The sequence below is a fragment of the Euprymna scolopes genome, chromosome 9 (genome assembly GCF_053919585.1).
Source record: "Euprymna scolopes isolate OS-2025 chromosome 9, ASM5391958v1, whole genome shotgun sequence".
Classification (NCBI taxonomy): domain Eukaryota; kingdom Metazoa; phylum Mollusca; class Cephalopoda; order Sepiida; family Sepiolidae; genus Euprymna; species Euprymna scolopes.
Genome location: NC_136490.1, coordinates 152,370,287 through 152,392,918, shown reverse-complemented (window position 1 = coordinate 152,392,918; position 22,632 = coordinate 152,370,287). Strand labels below are relative to the sequence as shown.

The 22,632-nt window shown below is 32.8% G+C and overlaps 1 protein-coding gene across 1 annotated transcript in view; it reads left to right on the top strand.

Annotated features, from left to right (window-relative positions):
- The window catches only part of LOC145284933 (metaxin-2-like), a 42,772-nt gene that overhangs the window by 309 nt on the left and 19,831 nt on the right, over positions 1 to 22,632 (top strand). Inside the window, exons 2-6 of the mRNA XM_080134031.1 lie at positions 6,303 to 6,350; positions 12,321 to 12,440; positions 13,609 to 13,685; positions 18,749 to 18,841; positions 21,973 to 22,011. Coding sequence (XP_079990157.1) covers positions 6,303 to 6,350; positions 12,321 to 12,440; positions 13,609 to 13,685; positions 18,749 to 18,841; positions 21,973 to 22,011 — 377 coding nt within the window. The remainder of the gene's footprint in view (positions 1 to 6,302; positions 6,351 to 12,320; positions 12,441 to 13,608; positions 13,686 to 18,748; positions 18,842 to 21,972; positions 22,012 to 22,632) is intronic.

Genomic DNA, 22,632 nt, shown 5'->3' with positions numbered 1-22,632 from the left:
TTGTTTTTTTTATTATTTATAGTTTTCTCTTTCAAAATTCTGTTTAAGAAAATATAAAACCAAAGCAAAATGTCAAAAGCAAAAGTTAAAACTTCCCAAATTCGTAACTTCAACCTTGTTTACTTACCTCCCCGCAAGGGCGGAGTTAGACACAAGGTCAGCTTTAAATGTGGAGAAATTTTCGATGCTTATGCAAAGAAAGGCGACAGATTAAACAAGGGAGATAAACTGTGAAATACACATTTTTTTAATTGTTAGGTGAAAGTACAGAATAATTACAAAATAGTGAAAATACCCTCCTCTCCCCCATGTTAAGAATGACTTTCTAAATAACGTTATTTCAGCGCGGTACAATAAGTGCACAACTTGTGCACTTATTGTACCACGCTGAAATAACGTTATTTAGAAAGTCATTCTTAACTGCACAAGTACCAATTTGGTTAAAGAAAAACCAGCGGGTTTGTATTACTGTACACATAGATTCGAAAAAGTTGTCAAAAAACAAATATATAACAAATAAATGTTATCAAAGGCAAGACAAGTTACTTTTCTACCTAACTGGATATGTTTTTAGTGTTTTTATTCAATGTAACAATGTTACATTGTAACATGGTTATTCAGCTCGAAAAGCATACAGTGTTTACCGATGTATTGGAAAATTCAAAATGGCGCCCGAGTCTCTCTTTAACACGGTAAGTTCAGGAAAAGATGTTATAAATAATAAACTAGACAAAATACTGTTAGAAATTCGCTCAATATATATTACCGTGACATAAGTTCACATATATTCGGTGTTTTTTAAATAGTATTTTGTCTAGTTTATTATTTATAACACCTTTTCCCAAACTTACCATGTTAAAGAGAGTGTCGGGCACCATTTTGAATTTTCTAATACATCGGTAAACACTGCATGTTTTTCGAGCTGAATAAGCATGTTACATTGAATAAAAACACAAAAAATGTATCCAGTTTGGTAGAAAAATAACTTATCTTGCCTTTGATAATATTTATTTGTTATATATTTGTTGTTTTGACAACTTTTTCGTATCTATGTGTACAGTAATACAAACCCATAGGTACAAACCACCCTCCGCATGGTAGGAATGCCTTTTTAAATAACGTTATTATTTCAGCACAGATCAATAAGTGCACTAGTACCAAAATTTGAATAATTTCTAGTTTTGTTTTCGTAAATTTATAACAAAATATTTTGGTACTTCTGCAGAGAGTCCGATCCGTGCTGAAATAATAACGTTATTATTTAAAAAGCCATTCTTAACATGGGGGTCGGGGGTGTTTTGTACCTATTCTGTACTTTAACCTTACAATTGAATAAAAAAAAAACATAAAACTTTAATTAAACTTGGAAATACGATTTTAAAAATAGCGCGGATCAGTAAGTGCATTTAGCACCGGAAAAACTATTTAATTTGCGTGATTTTTGGAATTCATTCCTATTTTTCTGTTTAGTGTAATTCTAAATAAGCACCAGCATTTTTAAGGGTAAATATAGAAAAAAAAAATTAATAAATAAGTAAACCTCTCAATTTCTCTGTTACAACCATTTATGGGGGTTGTTTCAACCAAAAAAATGAGAAGGTACTTCTAAAGAACAGGATCCATATCGACACAAAGACCCTTGTCCAAAATTCCCTCTATATTAAAAACAAAATAAAGAAAAATGTATATGATGTATTTTCCCATTTTGAAACAAAAATATCATATTCCAAAATTCACATAAATTGATCAAGTAGTTTTATTTTTTAATGAGAAAATGAAATTTTATGAGTATCTAAGGAGCAACGTAACTGTCTCGCCAGTCATTAAAGCAAAAAATAAAATAAATTAAGAAACCAAGGGAGATAAGTTAACAATACTTTGTAATAAATTTGTCATGTCCACGAATTCCCATTAATCACTTAAAAATAATTTTTTTATAAATATAAAACTACTTGATCAATTGTCATGAATTTTGGAATATTTTCGGTTCGTCATGAGTAGGTACACTAATTTTTTTTTTTTTTAATATGGGGGAATTCTGGAAAGAACCGACACAAATATTTCTAATCTGTTATTACTAACCAGCAGAGTATTACCACTATCAACCAAAGAAAGAGTCTATCAGGAAAGTGTACGCAGTGATATTGTATGGAAGTGAGGGTTGGCCAATGAGGGTTGGGGACATGCATTGCATGGAGAGAATTGATATGAGAATGATATGATGGATATGTAATGCAAGTGTTGACAACAGGCTTAGATCTGATGACTCCAGAGGAAGATTAAATCCGGACAGTATAAGGGAGATTTAAGAAGGGTAGACTTTGATCCTATGGTAACATTGAAAGAATAGATGAGAGCTCTTGGGTTAGTAGATGTAGAATAGTTGAAGTAGCAAGGTCTGTTCAAGAGGAAAGGCAAAGAAACCTATGGAGGAAATGTTAAAGTTGAATCTGAAAGAAAGAGGAATAATAACCTGTCCAGAGATAGGTTATTTTGGAAATTAATATTTTAAAGCTGTCCAACACATGCCAGCATATGAAATGGATATTAAATCTAATATGATGATGTAGAGATAGCCATGTGTTTATCACAACCATCTTTGACAATCTGCCACATTACAATGCTATGCCAAAAAAGTTTTGCCGTAGCAATTGCTGTAACTTTGCTAAAGGCTAACTGACAGTGTCCAGACAGTACTAGTGCAAAAATGCTAGGATTTGAACATGTGCATATGTGTTTGAATTCATGTATTAAAAAATGCATTAACGAAAAACCATCAAACTCATGCCAGCATGTAAAATGGAGCTGACCTGAAAAATCTTGCCCCCCCCTCTCTATTTTTTTTTCATTCTCATCTTTTTTCCAGCAAATTATTATTGAATGGATATTAATGTAGCAGATTATTAAAAAAAAATGAAAAAAAGTCAATATTTAAATATTTGTAGTGGGTGCTCATGCAATGTTCTAGTAAAGCAATCATCCATTTTAGAACAACTCGCCATTTTTAGGCCAAATTTTGCGCATTTAGCCTTTTATATATATATATATATAATTATTTTAAAAAGCAAAATTAAAAAAAAAATCGCTAAATTCGCAAAATTTAGCCTAATAATCAGTGGTTCTCAAATGGGTGATCAATTTACTTAACATTGCATGAGAAACTGAGCACCCCACAAATATTTAAATATTGATTTTATTTTGCGTTTTTTTTTTTTTTTGATAATCTGATAGATTAGTTAGTGTCCATTCAATAATAATCCGCTGAAAAATTTGAAAAAAAAAAAAAAAGATGAAAATAAAAGTAGAGAAGGGAGGTGCAGGATTCTTCAGGTCCCCCTAAAATTGATATCGAAACAAATATGGTATGTTATAGTATATGGTGTGTGAGTTAACATTAACCTATTAAACAATGAATTAATTTCTAAAATGCGAGATAATTTAAGGAAGATGGGGAAGTGGTTATATAGTTAGATGCTTTAATTTTATTAATGAAATATCCATTTCTTTTTCTTTTTTGTCTTCTTCATATAAAACAAATAGTGCTTTTGTTTATTGCTTGTAATACTATCGAAGATTAATTTGCAACTCAAGAAATTGTTCGATTTGTGGGGAAAGTTTTGCAAATAATCAAACATCAAAAACAATTTCAAAATGATTTTTTTTTTTTTTTTTTTTTTTCCTAATTGAATGAATAAATTGAATTTGTGACAAACCAACGGAAATAGTGATTAATCTTATCGAACAGTGATCATATTGTTTTGTACGTATGTGGAGGCAAGATGTATTAAAAATTGTCTTTTAGTTCATTCCAATGAAGCATTTATTACTGCACTTGTTGAAATACTTGTCCTAACACAGGTTCATAATATTGAAACATCTTTAGATTCTTTAATGGTCCCAAATCAACTGCAATGGGTGAAAATTGCATAAAAATAAAGCTAACATAGTTGAAATCATGGTCTTAGAAAAGTTTAAATTTTGTCTAGTTAAGCACCACCAACTTCCATTAGAAGATCTCTGCAACCAAGAAGGCGAAACTGCTTGCCTGACGATTCACCTCTAACTCCACCTTAGAGCCAACAAATAACTCCCTCCCAAATTTCCCTATATGGACTAAAGCCACACTAGATGATGTGAAAATCTCCCCTTCTCATGCTCGTGATATCATAAACTTACACACTTCCAAGGAGTGTGGGCCTGATCTCATCCCTGCTATACTAATTAAGAAATGCTCAGCTGAGCTAATCTCCATACTTTTCAAGCTCTGCAATAAATGCCTTGCTGAATATTGCTTCCCTAATAGCTGGAAGATGGCCTCTGTGGTACCAGTGTACAAGAATTCTGGTGAAAGGACTGATTCCCTCAATTATTACCCTATCAGTCTCCTCCCCCTCTTTGCTAAAATCTTTGAGACCTTAATTAATCAAGCACTAGTTCACCACCTTGCAAAAGCAAATCTTCTCTTTGACAAACAGTATTGATTTTGGCAATGTTGTTTTATTGCAGATATTTTAAGTCATTTTGGAATGCATATACCATGCACTGGATAAGGCAGGCGAAGCCAGGGCTGTAGCTCTTGATATATCCAAGACAAAGTCTGGTACGAAGGGCTGCTAATGAAAATTAAACATATGCTAAATATAATTAGATCCTTCTTAGACAATAGGACCATCCAGGTTGTCATTGATAGACGTATATCCAAGCAGCATAACATTAATGTGAGAGTGCCTCAGGGGTCGATCCTTGAACCACTATTATCCTTGATAATATTATGTCTGAGATGTGTATATTTGCTGATGATACAACGCTCTATAATATTCATGAGGGAAGTACACATGTACGTAAATCTAAGACAATGGCAGAATCGTTAGAAAATGACCTCCAGACTATATGGATCGGCAAGTGGATGGTAACAGTTAATGCGAGTAAGACTAAGCTGCTCTCCTTTAACAATTACAAAACGTCTCTCCAACCATCGATATCCATGACAAATAACACCCTACCTGAGAATTCTTCCTTCAAACTCTTCAGCCTAATATTTGCGGGCAATATGAACTGGAACAAATACATTGAGGACATTGCGAAGGCTGCTGCAAAGAAGGTGGATTCCCTCTATCAAGACTATTCACACCTGAGAGTATCCTCTACCTCTACAAGACCACCATTTGCCCATGCATGGAATATTATCACCACATCTGGGTTGGTGCATCTACCACTAGCTTCTCTTTGTTAGATAGGGTCCAAAAAAGAGTTTTCAATCTAATAGAGCCCACTGTCAACTAGGCTCCAACCCCTGTCCCATCGCCACAATGTTACATCTCTATGCCTGTTTTACAAATATTTTAATGGAATGTGCTCTGATGAACTCGTATGTGTGCCCCCTTGACATATATACCCCCGACAAACCCGCTTAGCAACAAAATCTCACCCCTTCACTGTTGAGGTCCCTAAATGCCAGAAAACTTTCTATTCTAATAGTTTCTTCCCTCGAACAGCTAGACTTTGAAATTCCCTTCCTGCCCTCATCGTACTGATATGCAGAAGTTTAAATGTAATGTAAACCAATATCTTGTTAACCTTTTCTGAGTATGGTCCCAAATAGTAGCCCCTTACGTCCACATGGTGATATGCCTTGTTAGGGATGAATGTGAGTCAAAGAAAAGTCTTCTTCAAAATTTGGGACTGTATACTTTGGAACCATTTGGTTTAAAATTTCTTTGGAATCAGAAGTAAGACAAAAAAGTATTTTGAAGCTTTTTTTCTAGAGTGTGGGGGGGGGGTATGACTCCTTGGATAATCTGCATAGGAATAAGGTTATTAATACCAAAATTTGGAACTAAAGACTGCAAAGACCTGTGGCACAGCAGATATGAGTACTTATCAATTTTAAGTGATAGTCTTTTAGAGGATGATGGTTCAATCCTCAGTACGAGCAATACTAAGAATACACTTATAAATTGTTTAAGGCTTCTATCATGGGTGAGCAAAATGAGAGCAAGCTATTTCTACGGATTAAAAGTAAGGGTTTTGTTTGAAATTACAACACCAATTTTTTTTTAATATAGGGTGAATTCTAGTCAGATTTGACAAAACATACCTGAAAAATGTCATATTATCTCGGTCGAAACATGAGAATGATGCTGAAGATGAGAATAGTAACCAAAATAGCTTCAAACTAATCGCTGAATCTGCGGATATGAACACATCTCATATATTATTATAGATTGCACGTTATTGTTAACATATTCAAACCTTTTGATGTGATTTCTTTTTCTGCAATTTGATTCTTTTTGTGTTTGCAGCCTCTGTGCCATGGCCTGAAGATGTGGCTCTTTACCAACCATATGAAGGTTTGTGCCTTTACACTTAGTGATAATTTTGTTTGTCTTTTCTGGAATTGTTTTTGTTTGTATCATTTTGGTGTTTCAAAAATTCATGGTAACTATGTAGGACTAGTCAGCAGTTTGCTTCTTTATTGATTAGCATGTCTTTTCAACATGAAATATGGGTTGCATGGTAACCAAATGGTTGTTTTGGTACAAACTCAAAGCACTTGTACCCTCTCATTATAAATACCTCAACTAACTCAATAAGCAGCAAAATCCCACCCCCTACATAGTAGAGATTCCTAAATGCAAAATGAAAATTTTTTACTCAAATAGTTTCTTCCCTGAAACTGCTAGACTTTGGAATTCCTTACTGTATCTTTGCTATGCTGACACTAATGACATGCAAAAGTTCACATATAATGTGAACAGATATCTTGTTGCTCAACTCTCTAGATAGTATCCCTATGAATTTTGTCTCAATTAGTAGCCCTTACATCAATTTCAATGGGTCATTGTGTAGCATTTTCAATTCATTATTATGTGACATTGACAAATTTTCACCTTCATCTGTGAATTATTTTTCTGGGAGACAAACAAACGTACAAGATAACAAACAACATCCACAGAGATTTAGTGGGGTATGTGTGTATATATATATATATATATATATATATATATATATCTATATATATATATATATATAATGTACACAAAACAAATGATAAAATGATTTTGTTTGGCCACCAAGAACTTAACATCAACAACCAATCTGCGTCTGATAGTTTTTGAGACAATGCAATTTTTTTTTAATTCGAATAAAGTCTCATCATTAGCACCAGGATTTACCATTTGCTTTTTATACTTTGCTCTGGCAGATTCCTTTCCTCTACCATTGGGCTAGCTTTATATCTCCAGTATCTTGAACACTTGGTCTCTAGACCAATGCTTAACCTTACAGATTAAATGGAGACTGACTATTTATCTGTAAAGGTTGATCTTCTGTTTTCAGACTTTATATATTTGTTGTTGGCATTTTTTAGCAATATTAACAACTTCAAAACGCAGTTATTTTTATTTTTTCCGCTATAGCGCTTTTCTTTTTTTTTTCTTTTTTTTTTTTTTTTTTAAAGAGCTATAAGCTCTTACTGTTATTCATATATCTATATGAATGGATCGCCCTTATTTTTTATGGGACATATTTATTTATTTATATGATTTTTTTACGTGCATAAAAATACCCAGCCACTTGTTGCTGTGGTTCAGTTTGTTTAAATGGAACACAAAAAACAGATGTTAAAAAAATAAACAGAAAAAACTACCCCCCTCACCCAAATATAATTTAAAAATTACATTTTTTATACAAATCTGCCGTTTTATAAATGTATCATATATAATTCATTTTTTAAAATATGTTCATAAAAATGAGTATTAAAAATATTTGACATAAAAATCGTTAAAAATTTACTCACTAAAAAAAGTTACCCATACAATGCGCACACCTCTTATATTTTTTGTCTTTTATCAATTTTTAAAATTTACTGAAAGAAAATGCAAAAAATCTCGTAAATTAAAAAATTTAGCTGATTTTTTTATTGTATGAAAGTATAGTGTTTTACCAAAAATAAATTGATGGAAAAAATTGAAAAGAAATAATAAAAGAATAAACCAACAAAGTAAGTGGGAGACCGATGATAATTCAGAAAAAAGAAAGAAGAAAAGAATGTAATGTTGTAGAATAAGTTTTCAAAAAAAGGAAATAGTTTGACAAACTTGTTTTTTTTTTTTTTTATTCAAATTTTTTGCACATTTTTTTTAGAAAATATGTTGCTTTCAAATATAATTTTAATGAGAATATTTGTAAACATTTTGGTGCATCTTCGTTAAGGTAGCGAAATTTGGAAATCGAAATATTGATTTTCATGTGAAATCAATAGTATCTACTGAATTGCCATGTTGCAGTAATGAAAATATCCAAAACTTACAAAAAACTATATGGTAGAAATTAATTATTAAAGAAAATAGTTTTCAAACAAATTAGAAATTTTAGCTATTTCCCTTGTTTTTATCACATCACATGACAAAACAAACATAGCTGAATTAATTTTTTCGTTGGATTATGGAATATACGTCAAATTCCATTTGAATTTTTTAACTTCTTGTAATAGATCCACAATGGTCGCTTTGCTGCTATTATCCATTTTCGAAGAATAATTAACAAGAAAGTGACCACACATGGTTAATTTAAATTAAATTTTAATCTCATGATTACATTTTCAATAATCATGTGATTAAATTTTATCCATTTAAAATTTGTGAAACATTTCTAATATACTCATATTGTTCATTTCGTAAACAAACTACTGTTTACATTGAGATACCAGACTATATCTGTAATTATAGATGAGATCACTTAGGATATGAGGTAAAATCTTATTGCAATGCCTTTTTTCTTCTATCATTGTGATGCGAATAGAAATGTATATAGTCATTTTTATTAGTTTGTTTACGGTGAACCTTATAACTTGGATTATTTTTATTTGTTGAATATCAAGAAAAGATATGGAATTGTTTTTTTTTTTTTTTCAAAAGTATATTTAATAGTGGATTCTATTTTGTTTAGTTTAATAGTAATGTTTTATATTTTAGAGGATTTAAGGACAATTAAGATATTATCTATATATCTAAAGTAAGACATACCCTTAGGTAATCTGTATTTGAGGGGCTCAGTTTCCATAAATTCTAAAAACAAAGAGGCCAAAATTTCACCTAGAGAATTACCCATGAGTAAGCCAAAATTCTGCTTGTAATAGAAACATATCAAAAGAAAAATGTCATAGAGATATAATTATGTTGTTTATTGGAAAAGGTAAGCCAACATTAATTTTGTTAATGTTTTTGAAGTAGATTGAGGCATTTATTAGCATGAATATTTGTCTACAGAAATTCTATATCAAGGTTCTATATATCTATAGTTTTATATCTACAGTTTTATTAGTCAGGTTAAGGTCTTTTATTTTAGTGAGTGCGTCTCTGGAGTTTTTTGTATGGGAGGTGCTGATTATGCCTAGTAATGCAATGTCACGTGCTTATTTTGTGGGTGAGATAATTTGAGGTAGGCTATATAAAGTCAGAATCATGGGGTTGGATTCGATGTATGTTGACAGTTTATTTTTTTGACGTTTCTGAATTTTTTAGATGAGGATTGGTTGTTTGTATTTTTTTTTTTTTTTTTTTTTTTTTTATTACATTTTCACCCCAAACAAGGCAAATTGCCACTTTGGTGTAGGGGGCTAATATCAGGGGCAACAACTACTGGGGTACTATGTAGGGATTTGGGCAGCAAGGTGTCGGTTCACGTTACACTTGAACTTCTGCACGTCAGTACTGTTGGGGAAGCAGGGACCTGGAATGGAATTCCAGAGTCTTGCGGTTCTGGGGAAGAAACTATTGGAGTAAAAAGATCTTTTACATCTAGGGACCTCTACAGTGTGGGGGTGGGATCTAGTAGCCTGTCGGGTTTGTCGAGGGTGCTCGCGTCGTGGGGGCACAAGTGATTGCAGTTCGTCAGAGCATTCACCACTAAAATACTTGTAGAAAAGGCAGAGGGATGCAACATTTCGTCGATGGGACAGAGGCTGAAGCTTAGATGCCAGTTCAGGGTCTATCAGGTTTGCGACTCTCTTTTGAACCTTGTCAAGGAGCGAGAGACTAGTAGCAGATGCACCAGCCCAGATGTGACAGCAATACTCCATACATGGGCGAATGGTGGCCTTATAGAGGTACAGGATACTTTCGGGTGTTAGTAGTTTTCTAGCACGGTAGAGAGAGCCTACCTTTCTTGCAGCGGCCCTGGCAATGCCTTCAATGTAATTGTTCCAACTCATGTTTCCTGTGAACGTTAGGCCAAGGAGTTTGAAAGATGGACTCTCAGATAAAGAGTCGTTGGCCATTGCTATGGGTGGTAGAGAGGGTTTCTTGTAATTATTGAATGAAACTAGTTTAGTCTTGGCAGCATTGAACGCGACCAACCACTTTTGTCCCCATTCCACTACAGATTGGAGGTCTTCCTCTAGTGTTTCTGCCATTTCTTTAGAAATGTGTTCATTCGTCTTCCTGTCGTGTCTGCCATAGAGTGTAGTGTCATCAGCATATATACCCATCTCAGAGGCAATGTTGTCGGGGAGGTCATTTATGAATATCAGGAACAATAGAGGTCCAAGGATAGAACCCTGGGGCACTCCCGCATTTATATCATATTGTTTAGATGTGCGACCGTCGAGGACTACCTGGATTTTTCTCTTATCTAAGAAGGATTTAATTATGTTAAGTATTCTACCAGTGATACCGTATGATCTGATTTTACTGAGGAGACCCTCATGCCATACCCTGTCAAAAGCCTTAGATATATCTAGAGCTACCGCTCTGCCTTCCCCCGCTTTGTCCAGTGAATGGTATATACGTTCAGAGATCACAGTGAGGATGTCTGCTGTGGAACGGGCTTGTCTAAATCCATATTGTTTGTCAGTCAGTAGTTTAGCATCTGTAAGATGATGGACTAGAGCATGGTTAATTATGGTCTCAAATATTTTTGCAAAAAGTGGGAGGAGGCTAATGGGGCGATAATTTGATGGGTCAGTCCTTTCGCCAGAATTCTTGAATACTGGTACAACAGAAGCAGTTTTCCAACAGCCCGGAAAGCAAGCTTCATTAAGACATTTGTTGTAGAGTTTGGAGAGAACTGGAGCTACTTCGGCTGAGCACTTTTTTAATAGCACAGCTGGGATAAGATCGGGTCCACATGCTTTTGAGGTGTCAAGGTTTTTTATGATAGCATGCACCTGAGCAGGGGTGGTTTTCAGATCGTCTAGTGTGGCGTCTGTCCGCATAGGAAAGTCAGGTAGGGGGTGGTTGGAAGGGTCCAGTGTGGAGTTTGAGGCAAACCGACTGGCAAGCATGTTAGCCTTGTCGGTTGCTGAGGAGACAATCTCGTGATTAGGGAAATGTACACACAGACACGTTCACTTTTATATATATATATATATATATATATATATATATATATATATATATATATATATATATATATATATATAGAGAGAGAGAGAGACAGATACACACACACACATTACTTTGTATGTGTTACATGTTAATCTGTCATTTGATTTCTTAAAAACAAAAGTATGCTGATATGTACATTTTATTAATTTATTTTTATAAATGTTCAGATAATGTTTTATTTTCTGTTATTGTATTTAGTATATTTGTTTTGTTTTTACCTAAAAGTTACACAAAACTTTGATATTTTCATATAGAGTCTTCTTGATTTGTTTCCCTTAGTTCTGAAAGAAGTTTGTTAAAAATGAAAAAAAAAAATTGTCCCAAATGCACAAGTGCCAAAAAGCCATTCCCAAAATGATCTATATTGTTTTGATTTTGTGCTGAGGATAAACTTCATGTTTAAAAGCATCTGAAACATTATGAAAATGGTAATTCATTCCCATTCATTTGTTTGCACTTTTCTCAATCACGTCTTGAAATTTTTAATTATTTTGCATAAAAATTACTCATAAATTTTTGCCAGGACGGATTTTTTCATATAGCTCTGGGTATCCTCCTTAGGGAGCATTATAAGGATAAAATTGCCTCCAAATCGTTTGTCCATTTGTTTGTTTGCACTTTTCTTAATAACCACTCCTTGAATTTTAAAAAAATTTTGTATAAATATTAATCATGGTGAAAGTAAATTTTTGCCACAGCACATTTTCTGGGATAACTGATTGCCCGCCTAGAGGGCAATATAAAGGTAAAATTGCCCCCAAATCGTTCATCTGTTCATTTGTTTGCACTTTTCTCAATAACCACGCCTTGAAAATTTTGAAATTTTGCACAAACATTAGTCATAGTGAAAGTAACTTTTTCACTTGTGGAGGGGGACCTCGTATGCTCAGCTTTTTTTTTTTTAATTTTATTTATTTTATTTTTTCGTTTCAGTGGAGCAGATTCTTATTTCTGATTCAGCCAATTGTCTCAGTGTAAAAACCTTTCTGCACATGTGCGGCTTAAATTTTAATTTAGAACTTCGGGTCAATGCAGAAGAAATGTCTCCGTCTGGTAAGTGTAACTTTTACAAATCTGCATACGAACACATGAAAAGATCTGCATACGAACACATAAAAAGATCTGCATACGAACACATGAAAAGATCTGCATACGAACACATGAAAAGATCTGCATACGAACACATGAAAAGATCTGCATACGAACACATGAAAAGATCTGCATACGAACACATGAAAAGATCTGCATACGAACACATGAAAAGATCTGCATACGAACACATGAAAAGATCTGCATACGAACACATGAAAAGATCTGCATACGAACACATGAAAAGATCTGCATACGAACACCTGAAACAGATATTCATATTATTTGGATTCTTCGGATTATTGTTCCCAACCCGAGTGTTATTTTCACAACACTTATGGTAATGTAACCTTTAACTAGTGTTGTACCAATTAATCGGAATCAGGAATTGGAAAAATCGGTAGTTTTCGGGGTATCGAAATCGGAAAAATTTGTGCCTAATTTCCGATTCCAAAACTGATTCTTTTAATATTTTATTGTGTTAATTTTTCATTGCTGATACCGTTGATAAATATTTATTCCTTTTAAACTATTAGTAAAACTAACCTCTATAGATCATGATAACATTAAAAGATCTAAATTTAAATCTGCGTAAAATAAACAAAATAAAACTTGAAAATTTGCGAAAATTTGCTAGATAACCTTTAGAAGATGCAGTTTATTTTCAAGGTATTGAAAAAATTGTTTGAATTTAAAGAAATATTTTGCCAAGAAAAATAACATCAAACATTATTGGTAATTAAATCAAAAGTAGAATATAATAGTGTTGGATTTTGTTTGGTTAGGTTTTTGTTCGCTCCCTTACTCTGCATTGGCAAATATGACAAGGAATAGCGAAAAAAAGCAATTAATTTTGTTTTGTATTTTTGTAGGGGAATCGCTTTCAACTTTCATTTCATTTTTTATTGGTTTAAGTAAATGTTTTAGAGGTCACTTGTCCATCCCCTTATAAAACCGTTTAAAACGGTCAAGTATTTTTTCGCACCTAGTTGCCAAATGTTTCACTACTTTGCATATTGCAAGGCAATTGTGTCACATTACAAACAAATGAAGCCCCTTAAACCTTTAATCCAAATACATTTGTTTATCATATGTTAACATTTTTGTAAATGTTATTTCATTTTTGTTTTAGGTAAAGTTCCTTTTATCAAAGTTGGTGCCTTCCTAATTTCTGAATTAGACCCAATCATTGCATTTGTGAATACCAAAGTAAGTCATGCATTAATCCTTTTTTTTTTTTTTTTTTTTTTTTTTTTAATTCCTTCTATTTCAGATCTATGGTATTTATTAATATCTGAGCCTGTACATGATCAAGTTATTGATTTGGTTTAACTGTTTCATGTCATATCAACCCTTTTTAGATTATTTAATGTCAAAATATAAAAATGCCTCATAGACAAAAAAATACTTGCTGCTAACTTTAACCCACCAGACAAAATTCATCATCATCAATAGTGATGTTCTTGAAGAGATTGAAAGTTTTAAATATCTTGGTGCCATCATCACAGCTACTGGTCAAAGTGGAGCTGATATCAAAGTGCAAATTGTCCTTGTATGATATGTTTTCTGCCGACTTGATTCCGTCCAACATATGCCAGCATGTAAAACACACATTAAACCGGAAATGATGATGATGATGATCAAAATGTGAGATAAGGCACAATACCAAAGTAATGATCTATAAGGCATTAATGTAAATGATCCTCTGTTATGGCAGTGAAAGTGGAAGACGTTAGTCGATTGGAAAATTTCAGTCAGCACTGCCTGTGTTGCATCCATTGTCCGATGGCAACACTTTCTCTCAAACAACAGTGTATGTTTCTGCCACAAAATTAACTCTCTCCATCAAGTCATCCTCACAAAACGTTTATACTGGCTGAGTCATGCCCCTCAACCAGAATTCATCTATGAAGTAATTGCTCAGCTCTGGGTTTGAAAAAGTGATGTAGTTGACAAAGAAAAGCCTGGCTGGTGATGGTTAAAACTGGTCTAGAAACCAATCTATGAAGTTTTTCATTGAAACAGCAAGTCGCTTGACGGTCAGCGTGGGAAATACAGTGACAAGGATGGATAGAACTGGCTCAACCCACTCTGTGTGAATGTTGTTTCAAGTATAACACGACTGCATTAAACAATTGAACAATGCATTCCAGTTGATTTTATCGATTTTTCATTTAAAGAATTTGTTTTTGTTTTTTTTTCTTTTACACCAAACAAGGATCATGTCTAATAAACAGGGAAGGAATTCCAAAATCTAGCAGTTCAAGGGAAGAAACTATTAGAATATAAGGCTCTGGTGCCTAGGGATCTCTATAGTTGTGAGTATATACGTTGAGGGAGCACAAGCGCTACAAGTTCATCATTCCATTAAAATACTTGTAAAATAGACACAGGGATGCAATATTGTGGGAAGAAACTTAGAGTAGACAGCTTTCAGGTATCATAGGGACCTCAATAGTGAAGGGGTGGGATTTTACTGCTTATCAGGTTGAGGGTATGTATGTTGAGGGGGAACAAATGTTACGAGTTCATCAGAGCACATTCCATTAAAGTATTAGTAAAACAGACATGGGAATGCAACATTGTGGTGATGAGACAGTGGTTGAAGCTTAGCCGATAGTGCGAGACTTATTTGATTAGAGACTCTTTTTTTGGACCCTGTTTAAAAGGGAGAGACTAGTGGTAGATGCACCAACCGAGATGTGGCAAAAAAAACTATGCTTGGATGAACTGACGGTAGCAGAGAGAGCACACCTTTTGTTTTTTTGAGGTGAGATTGTGGCATTTACTACTACAAATAGCTGACAATTTTTCAAGATTCACCAGCTGATTTTTTTTTATGGTTAAAGTAACAATTTGTAAAAAACAGTCCTCTCGCGACGACGACCGGTTCTACACATGCGTCAGATAACGTCATGACCTGATTTACTTTAAATAGTTGAAAAACTGAACAAATTTCATGTATGTCGCATTAGCTCAGTTGGTTTGTTATCTAAACGTTTTGGGTTTGAATCGTGGTGTGAGATGTCTTTTTTTTTTTTTTTATTCGATTTTTTTTTAATTTAAATATTGAACCAGTGTTATTTAAGCCATTTTTCACGTAACGTTCGTTTTTCTGGTTTTTTTTTTTTTACTTTGCTTATCCACCCTCAACCACAACCCCAAAAACACCCAGGTACCCACTGATTTTTTAAATTTTAATATCGAAACAGGCTTATTTAAGCCATTTCTTTTTTGTTTTTTCAATTTTTACATTTAACATCGTTCGTTTGTCTTATGTTAGTTTTTTTTGTGGGTTTTTTTTTCCGATGTTTTGATTACCCCCCACCCCACCGCTTAAGTTTTAACGTTTTCTTTTTTTACTTCACTTATAACAAACAAACCTGGTCATTGACCTCATTTGCTGAATAGCTATTCCTTACGTTGTGTGCACACCTGTCAATTTGGTTCTTACTTAAATAAATTCAAACATCTTTCAATAACTCATTTTGGCTGGCCGATTTTATTTTCAAACTTCACCTCAGGGCTTCGGGTTCGATCCTACCCCCCCCCCCCCTCCGGTTTCTTTTTTATTTAACACCATACACACCTCCAAACACCCGGGCAATGCCGGGTACCCCTGTTAGTCTACATATATAAAAGGCAAAATGTGTGTGACCATTTCGTGTATGTCTCGCAAAACTTTTCTCGCACACGGTCCCAGGGGGTAACAATCGCTTACAAGTATTTATATACGCCCTAGATAATAATATCTAAAATTTGGGAAAGCGCATCACGTCTAGATTTATTTACATCAACTTTTACAAAATTATTGCTATTTTGGCTTCTCGCGTGTTGATTGGGCTTTTTCATATAAAAAGCAAAACTAATTCAAATTTAACAATGTTCTTGGCATCGCGCCGGGAAACGTCCAGAAGCAATCAGCTTTGATTAATGTAGGGACAAACTCCTCTCATATTAGACAATTGCTAATCAATTTGGACAATGAGGAGCTGGTTTCCCCCTCCCCAACATCTGTTGGGGAAAAAACTTGGGTAAACAAACCCAAGTTAACTGCGTGACTTCTATTTCACCTCAATAATTAGGTCAAATAGAAGCAGCAGAGTTAACTTTTATTGCTGCCACCTGTCAATAGTTAAATAAATTCATACGTGTTTCCCTTGTATGTCTCCGTGGCCCAGTGGTTAACATCATACGTCTTTTTTTTCACACTTTAATTTCCAACTTTGCCTCAAGGGTCCGGGTTCGATCCTCATACTCATCTACCAAAACTTTTTTTTTTTATTATTTTAAACCCCCTTCCCCCCGTTTTGATTTACTTTAAAACGCCCGGGCATTGCCGGGTATCCCCCGCTGGTCTATAAATATAAAAGCGAAAATGTGTGTATGTATGTTCGCTTTTTGTGTATGTCCAAGAAAGGCTTTTTTCCGAGAAGCGATCGGTCGACTCACTTCTTCTTAAAACTTTTTATATCACGCCTAAATGATAATATCTACGAGTTAACAACCGGAGTCGCCTGTCTATTTAATTTTGGCCGACTTTCAAAAGATAAATATTCAAGATTTTTTGATCGCACATGCTAACCAAGTAAGTTATGATCTTCATTACAACATTGAACTGTAAAGAGTGGGTGGGATGAAGAAAGAATTCTATCCAAAACAGCATCAATTGCATGTTCCAATTTATGGAGCTAATAGCATTATCATTTTTTAGTACATTAAAACCTCAATCAGTTAGCATGTTTTACTTATAGAGATTGAGTTTAAATCTTACTTAGCACAAAGGTATTTTTTACTTTTGCTCAAATGCACTTATACATTTCATATTAAACAGATGTTTTTTAGTTTAACTTTTTTTCTATGATCTATGCAATTTATGGTAAATATTACTGAGTGATGCTGGGTAACCTTGCCAGTTTTATATAAATTCTTTATACATAATCCATTTCTCTTGCTTCAATATTGAAAGTTTACTAAATATATTTTTCATTTCTTGAAACAATTTCTCTCTTATGTTTAGCTAAGCAGGGATTTGTTTTACATTTTTCCTTCATCTTAAACTTTTCTTTTACATGTACCCCTACTCCACCATCATCCCTCGCATACACTCTGTCTCTCCAAACTTTTTTTTTTATAACATATTTTCCAAACCACGATTCTGTTTGTAGCCTTTACCTAGATGTACATTGTTGGGGAAATAGAAAGAAACCCCGAGAAGTCAGAACTAACAGAAGCGAATCAAGAAATTTATAGAAATGCTGTTGCGATTATAAGGTAAAATAATGTTATTAAAAATTAGTACAAAAATGTTTGTGTGCAGTTTATGGAGTTCCGTGTAGACAAGGAGAATGAAGAAAAGAAAAAAATGTCCGTCTTTTCTCTTTACATGCTTGTAATGTTGTCACATGACATGCAAATCAGGTACTTTCGGTTGATATAACAAACCTGATTTTTTAGAGAAAAGGTAATTTTTGATTTGGATGTCCAAGTAGCATGTGCTATCAGCAGTGCGTCATGTTCTAGAGTTGACAGTGTTAAGATTTGGAGTTGAGTTGTTGATAGCAAGATTCGGAGTAGCATGCTTTTGGCAGTAGTGTGTCAAATTTAACATTTAAGTGATTCTGTGTTCTTAGCAATAAGTAATGGCCCCTTAAATGAATGATTATTTTGTCTGCAAACAAAAGCATGAAACAACCTTCAAGAAACAACAAAGTTAATACCTTCCCCATGTAAAAAATTTATATCTGTTTTCTTTAAATTGAAAGTCATTTGTTAATGGAAATATTGAAATATATCACTTCCCACAGTGATCTCCCCTTGATACTGGTTTCAAGGTTGCTTCCCTAGGGGACATAGAGGTAAAATTGCCCCCAAATTGTTCATTCATTTGTTCTCATTTTCTCAATAACATGGAATTTTTTTTTTTTTTGCACAAACATTAGTCATGGTGAAAGTAAATTTTTCATTTGTGGAGGGGGACCCTGCATGCTCTGCTTGTTTTTCTCTTGACGCTAACCTCAAACTAACAACATGTATCAAGCATTCCTGTTGATTAGAACCAATAAACGAAGCAGTTCAACTCATCTTCACATTCAAACATAGAAAACAAAATGGGTGAAAAGTTAAGGGAACTAATTTTGCAGCAAAATCTAATTCACATTTTTGCTTTTTACGTTAAAACATAGTTTTAAAAATCTGCTGCATCTTTGTTTTTTACTTATTGCTTGGTTTGTCACAAAATCTGCATAAAATATTTGTATTTTCTTTTCCAGGGTTTCCATATCAGCAAACAACTGTCTGACACTCAACAATCGGAAATGAGGGCTTACATGGCTCTTGTAGAAAATGTCCTTGTCAATGCTGAGGTAAAAAAACACAATATCAAGTTGTATCGAAATAAATCAAAGAATTATAGAATCATAACTGTTGGATTTGATTTAAAGAAATACATTTGGCACTTGTCCAGAATTCATTCTATATTGAAGAAAGAAAAAAAAAAGATAAAGAAAAATCTGTATGAAGTATGTAGTTGTCACAAAACAAAAATATCATATTCTAAATATCACATAAATTGATCAAGTAGTTTTATTTTTAAATAAACAAATCAAATTTTATTGAGTAATTGAAAAGTGTCTGTTTTCAAAATGGCTAACAAAACAATCTAAAAAAAATTAAAAAAACAAAAGGAGATAACTCAATAATTCAAACTTGCGAGATTTATGTTATAATGCCTACAAATTCCCATTAATCATTTAAGAATGATTTCCTTTATAAAAACGAATATTACTTCAGGGTCAGAAACTAGCCAACAATAAATGTTAGCTGGAAAGATTTCAACCCAGAAAACAGTGATCCTTTCCCCTTTATCAGAAACATCGCTCATGGAATGTGAGGACTAAATGACAAAATAAGGGAAGTGGGAGTTACAAGGATGCCAAAAGTAAAACTCGGTTGCTATTTTCCATTGATTGGTTAAACAGAATAACATTTCTCTGCTTTTTTTATATATACATAACTGTCAACTAAATTACTTGATTTCAATGCTATATTTATAACAAGTGTATTTTTGGTTGCTTTTTAAGATACAGTAATACCTTGAGATGAAATTAAATTCACTCCATGACTGCTGACATATCTAAAAAAAAAATTTTTTTAATCGTATCTCAAACTTCATGTTTGAATTATTTCCATTTGAATTAAAAGAAACCATTCTAAGGGTAAGAAATTTACCCAAAACAAGCTCAAATTATGCTCAAATTAAACTCAACAATTACTAAAAAAAGATGAATATATTGTAATGATATAGAAATTGAGATATAATAATAAATGTTAATAAAAACAATTAAAAAAATAGTTGTACTCACCGCCTAGGCAAGTGCTAGTGTACAGGATACATGCAAGGAGAAGGGTGGGAAAGAAGCAAGGCTATCACGTACACACTCAAACACACAAACATAAGATGTCATCATAATCCAGATCCACAAAACAATCGTTCTCAGAGATGGATGACATAACGTTAAAGGGGCAGCAGGTCAAACTATAGAGAAAATGACAAAGAATGTCACATTTTTTTTCAAGCTGAGGGAAAACGAGTGTTTTCATCGAATAATGCGAATTCTGAAAACTCTCAGTGAACGTCTCCTTTTGTGTTACTTTCTGCATAAAAAGGAGCAATGATGAAGAGAATAAAAAGACAACCATGTATAAACATCCTAACATACATAAAATATAAAAAACTATTGAAAATATAACACATTTCCCAGCATCTTCAGTTCAATATGTATTGATGTACTTGAATATTTTTGACACATTTTAAAAAAGCAAAATAACAACCAATGAAAATTTTGGTGTTTATTTAGGATTACAACAAGTTAAAAAAAAGAAATACAGAAAAATCTTTGATGTATGTACCCATCACAAACCAAACATTAAAAAAATTAAATTTTTATAGAAAGCAAAGAGATTGGGGGGGGGGGGGTAGAATGGCGGTATTATTTACATTTTGCCAAAATTCAAGGGCAACAATTCAATTCAACTAGAGATTTTTCTGGTATTTAAAATAATAAAAAATTAAAAATCGCTAAAAATCGTAAAATTTGATTTTCTTAATTAAAAAAACAACTACTTGATCAATTTCCGTAGTTTTTAGAACATGACGTCTTCGTTCCGTGACGAGTATGTACACCATAAAGATTTTTCTATATTTTTGTTTTTTAAATCAAGTGTAATTCTGAAAGGTTTTTTTTTTTTCTAGCTGTCCATTGTCTTTTTTGTTTCTTCAAAAAATATCAATTTATGGATGAGTTGACTTGAAATACTTCCAACTTTGAAAACGGTACATGTGTCATGGTATGGTAGCAACATGAAAGTATATAATAAAACAAAATACTCAAATAATATACATACATAGTGAAAAACAAATAAGAAATCTTACATTTGTTTTATATTATATATTGTTACATTATTAACAATATATATTTATATAGAACCTGCAAGATTTATGTTGTAATGCCTACAAATTCCCCTAAATCATTTAAAAATGATTTTTTTATAAAACTAAAACTATGTGATCAACTTACATTTTGGAATATGATGTTCTCATTTCATCATGGGTATGTGCATCATACAGATTTTTCTTTTTTGTTTAATGTAGGGGGAGTTCTACATTTCTACATTTTATATTGCATTAACAATATTATATATTGTTACATTCTTGTCGATGAGCAATCACTACACCAAATAAGACATCTTGATACATGTATGCGAGGTCTATACGCGCTTGTTTTATGCTCATCATCACTTATTTTCATCTCTGCCACATTTGTCTTATCTAATGGTCATTGATCATCTGTTTAACAAAGACAAAAGTTTTCATGCAAGAAAAACAGACTTTTTGCTGAGTTTTCTTCAAGGTTTTATTGGAGAGAATAGACTTAAGGAGAGAGAGACTAATAATTAATAGTTAATTCCTTAACTTACTGAAGGTATGAGCAATGCTGATTACAAAGGTGTATTTTCACTTAGATATTTCTCATTATTTGGAATAGTCTCGTTCACATGGAGAGACTGATTTGAAAAATGTTTGTTTATAACCGAAACTTATGAGGAATTCTTGGTAAAATTATTTATAAAAAAATAGATTACTGGAGTGCCATCAGCTATAACCAGAACCAAAACTTATGAAGAATTCTTGATAAAATTATTTATTACAAGAAATGGAAGTACATAACAATTAAACGACCTGGATGTAAATGTGACACAGAAAATAACACGCTATCGTATTAATATAAAGATTATCAAATAGTACAAATTAATCTGGAAAAGGGGGATAAATCTCTTTAAGTACATTATCAACCATTTTAATTCAAATTTAGTATCTTCTGTTGCAGATATAAAAACTTGTTTTGTTTTAATGAAAATTTCTTTTGATTCTTTTTAAAATTAAAAAAAGATTAAAACTCATTTTTTAAGATTGTTTTCTGTTTTATTTTTTCAGCTTTATTTGTCGTGGTGTCATGAAGAAGTATATTATGAGGTAAGTAAAAAAATTATTTTACTTTTTGTTTTGTAATATAAAATTATTTGATCAGATTTCAATTTTCTTTTTTTTTTTCAATTTTCGTATTTTGATCTAGTAGCGGGATGGAGCATTCTACAGGATGCCTAACATCTACCCGTTATCTTACATCCCAACTTTCTAAAATTCTAACCGTCCCATAAGTGCAAGTGTTTGTATCTCTCTTGTATTTGGGTATCTTTGCTAGGTGGTTTTTGAAATTATATTTCATGACTCTAGTTATTGGAATGATGGAACTCTTCCTAAGATTCCAGTTTCTTTTTATTTTGTATATTAGAATTTGGTATTTTATGTTTTCATTTTCATCTCTGTTGAACCTAGCATCATTGGGGACACTAACTTACTAAATTCTACTTATAAATATGGATAAATGTGATTTGTAAAGAAAGTTTAAATAAAATTTCATTTTTATTTTGATAATTAATGAAAAAGAAAAATGAATAAATTGTTTGCATTCTCAATCTTGTTTCATATTATACTGCATGTTATTCTTCAGATATGCACTTCTGTATATGATTAATGATTTTATATATATATATATATATATATATATACTAGCATTTCAGCCCGGCGTTGCCC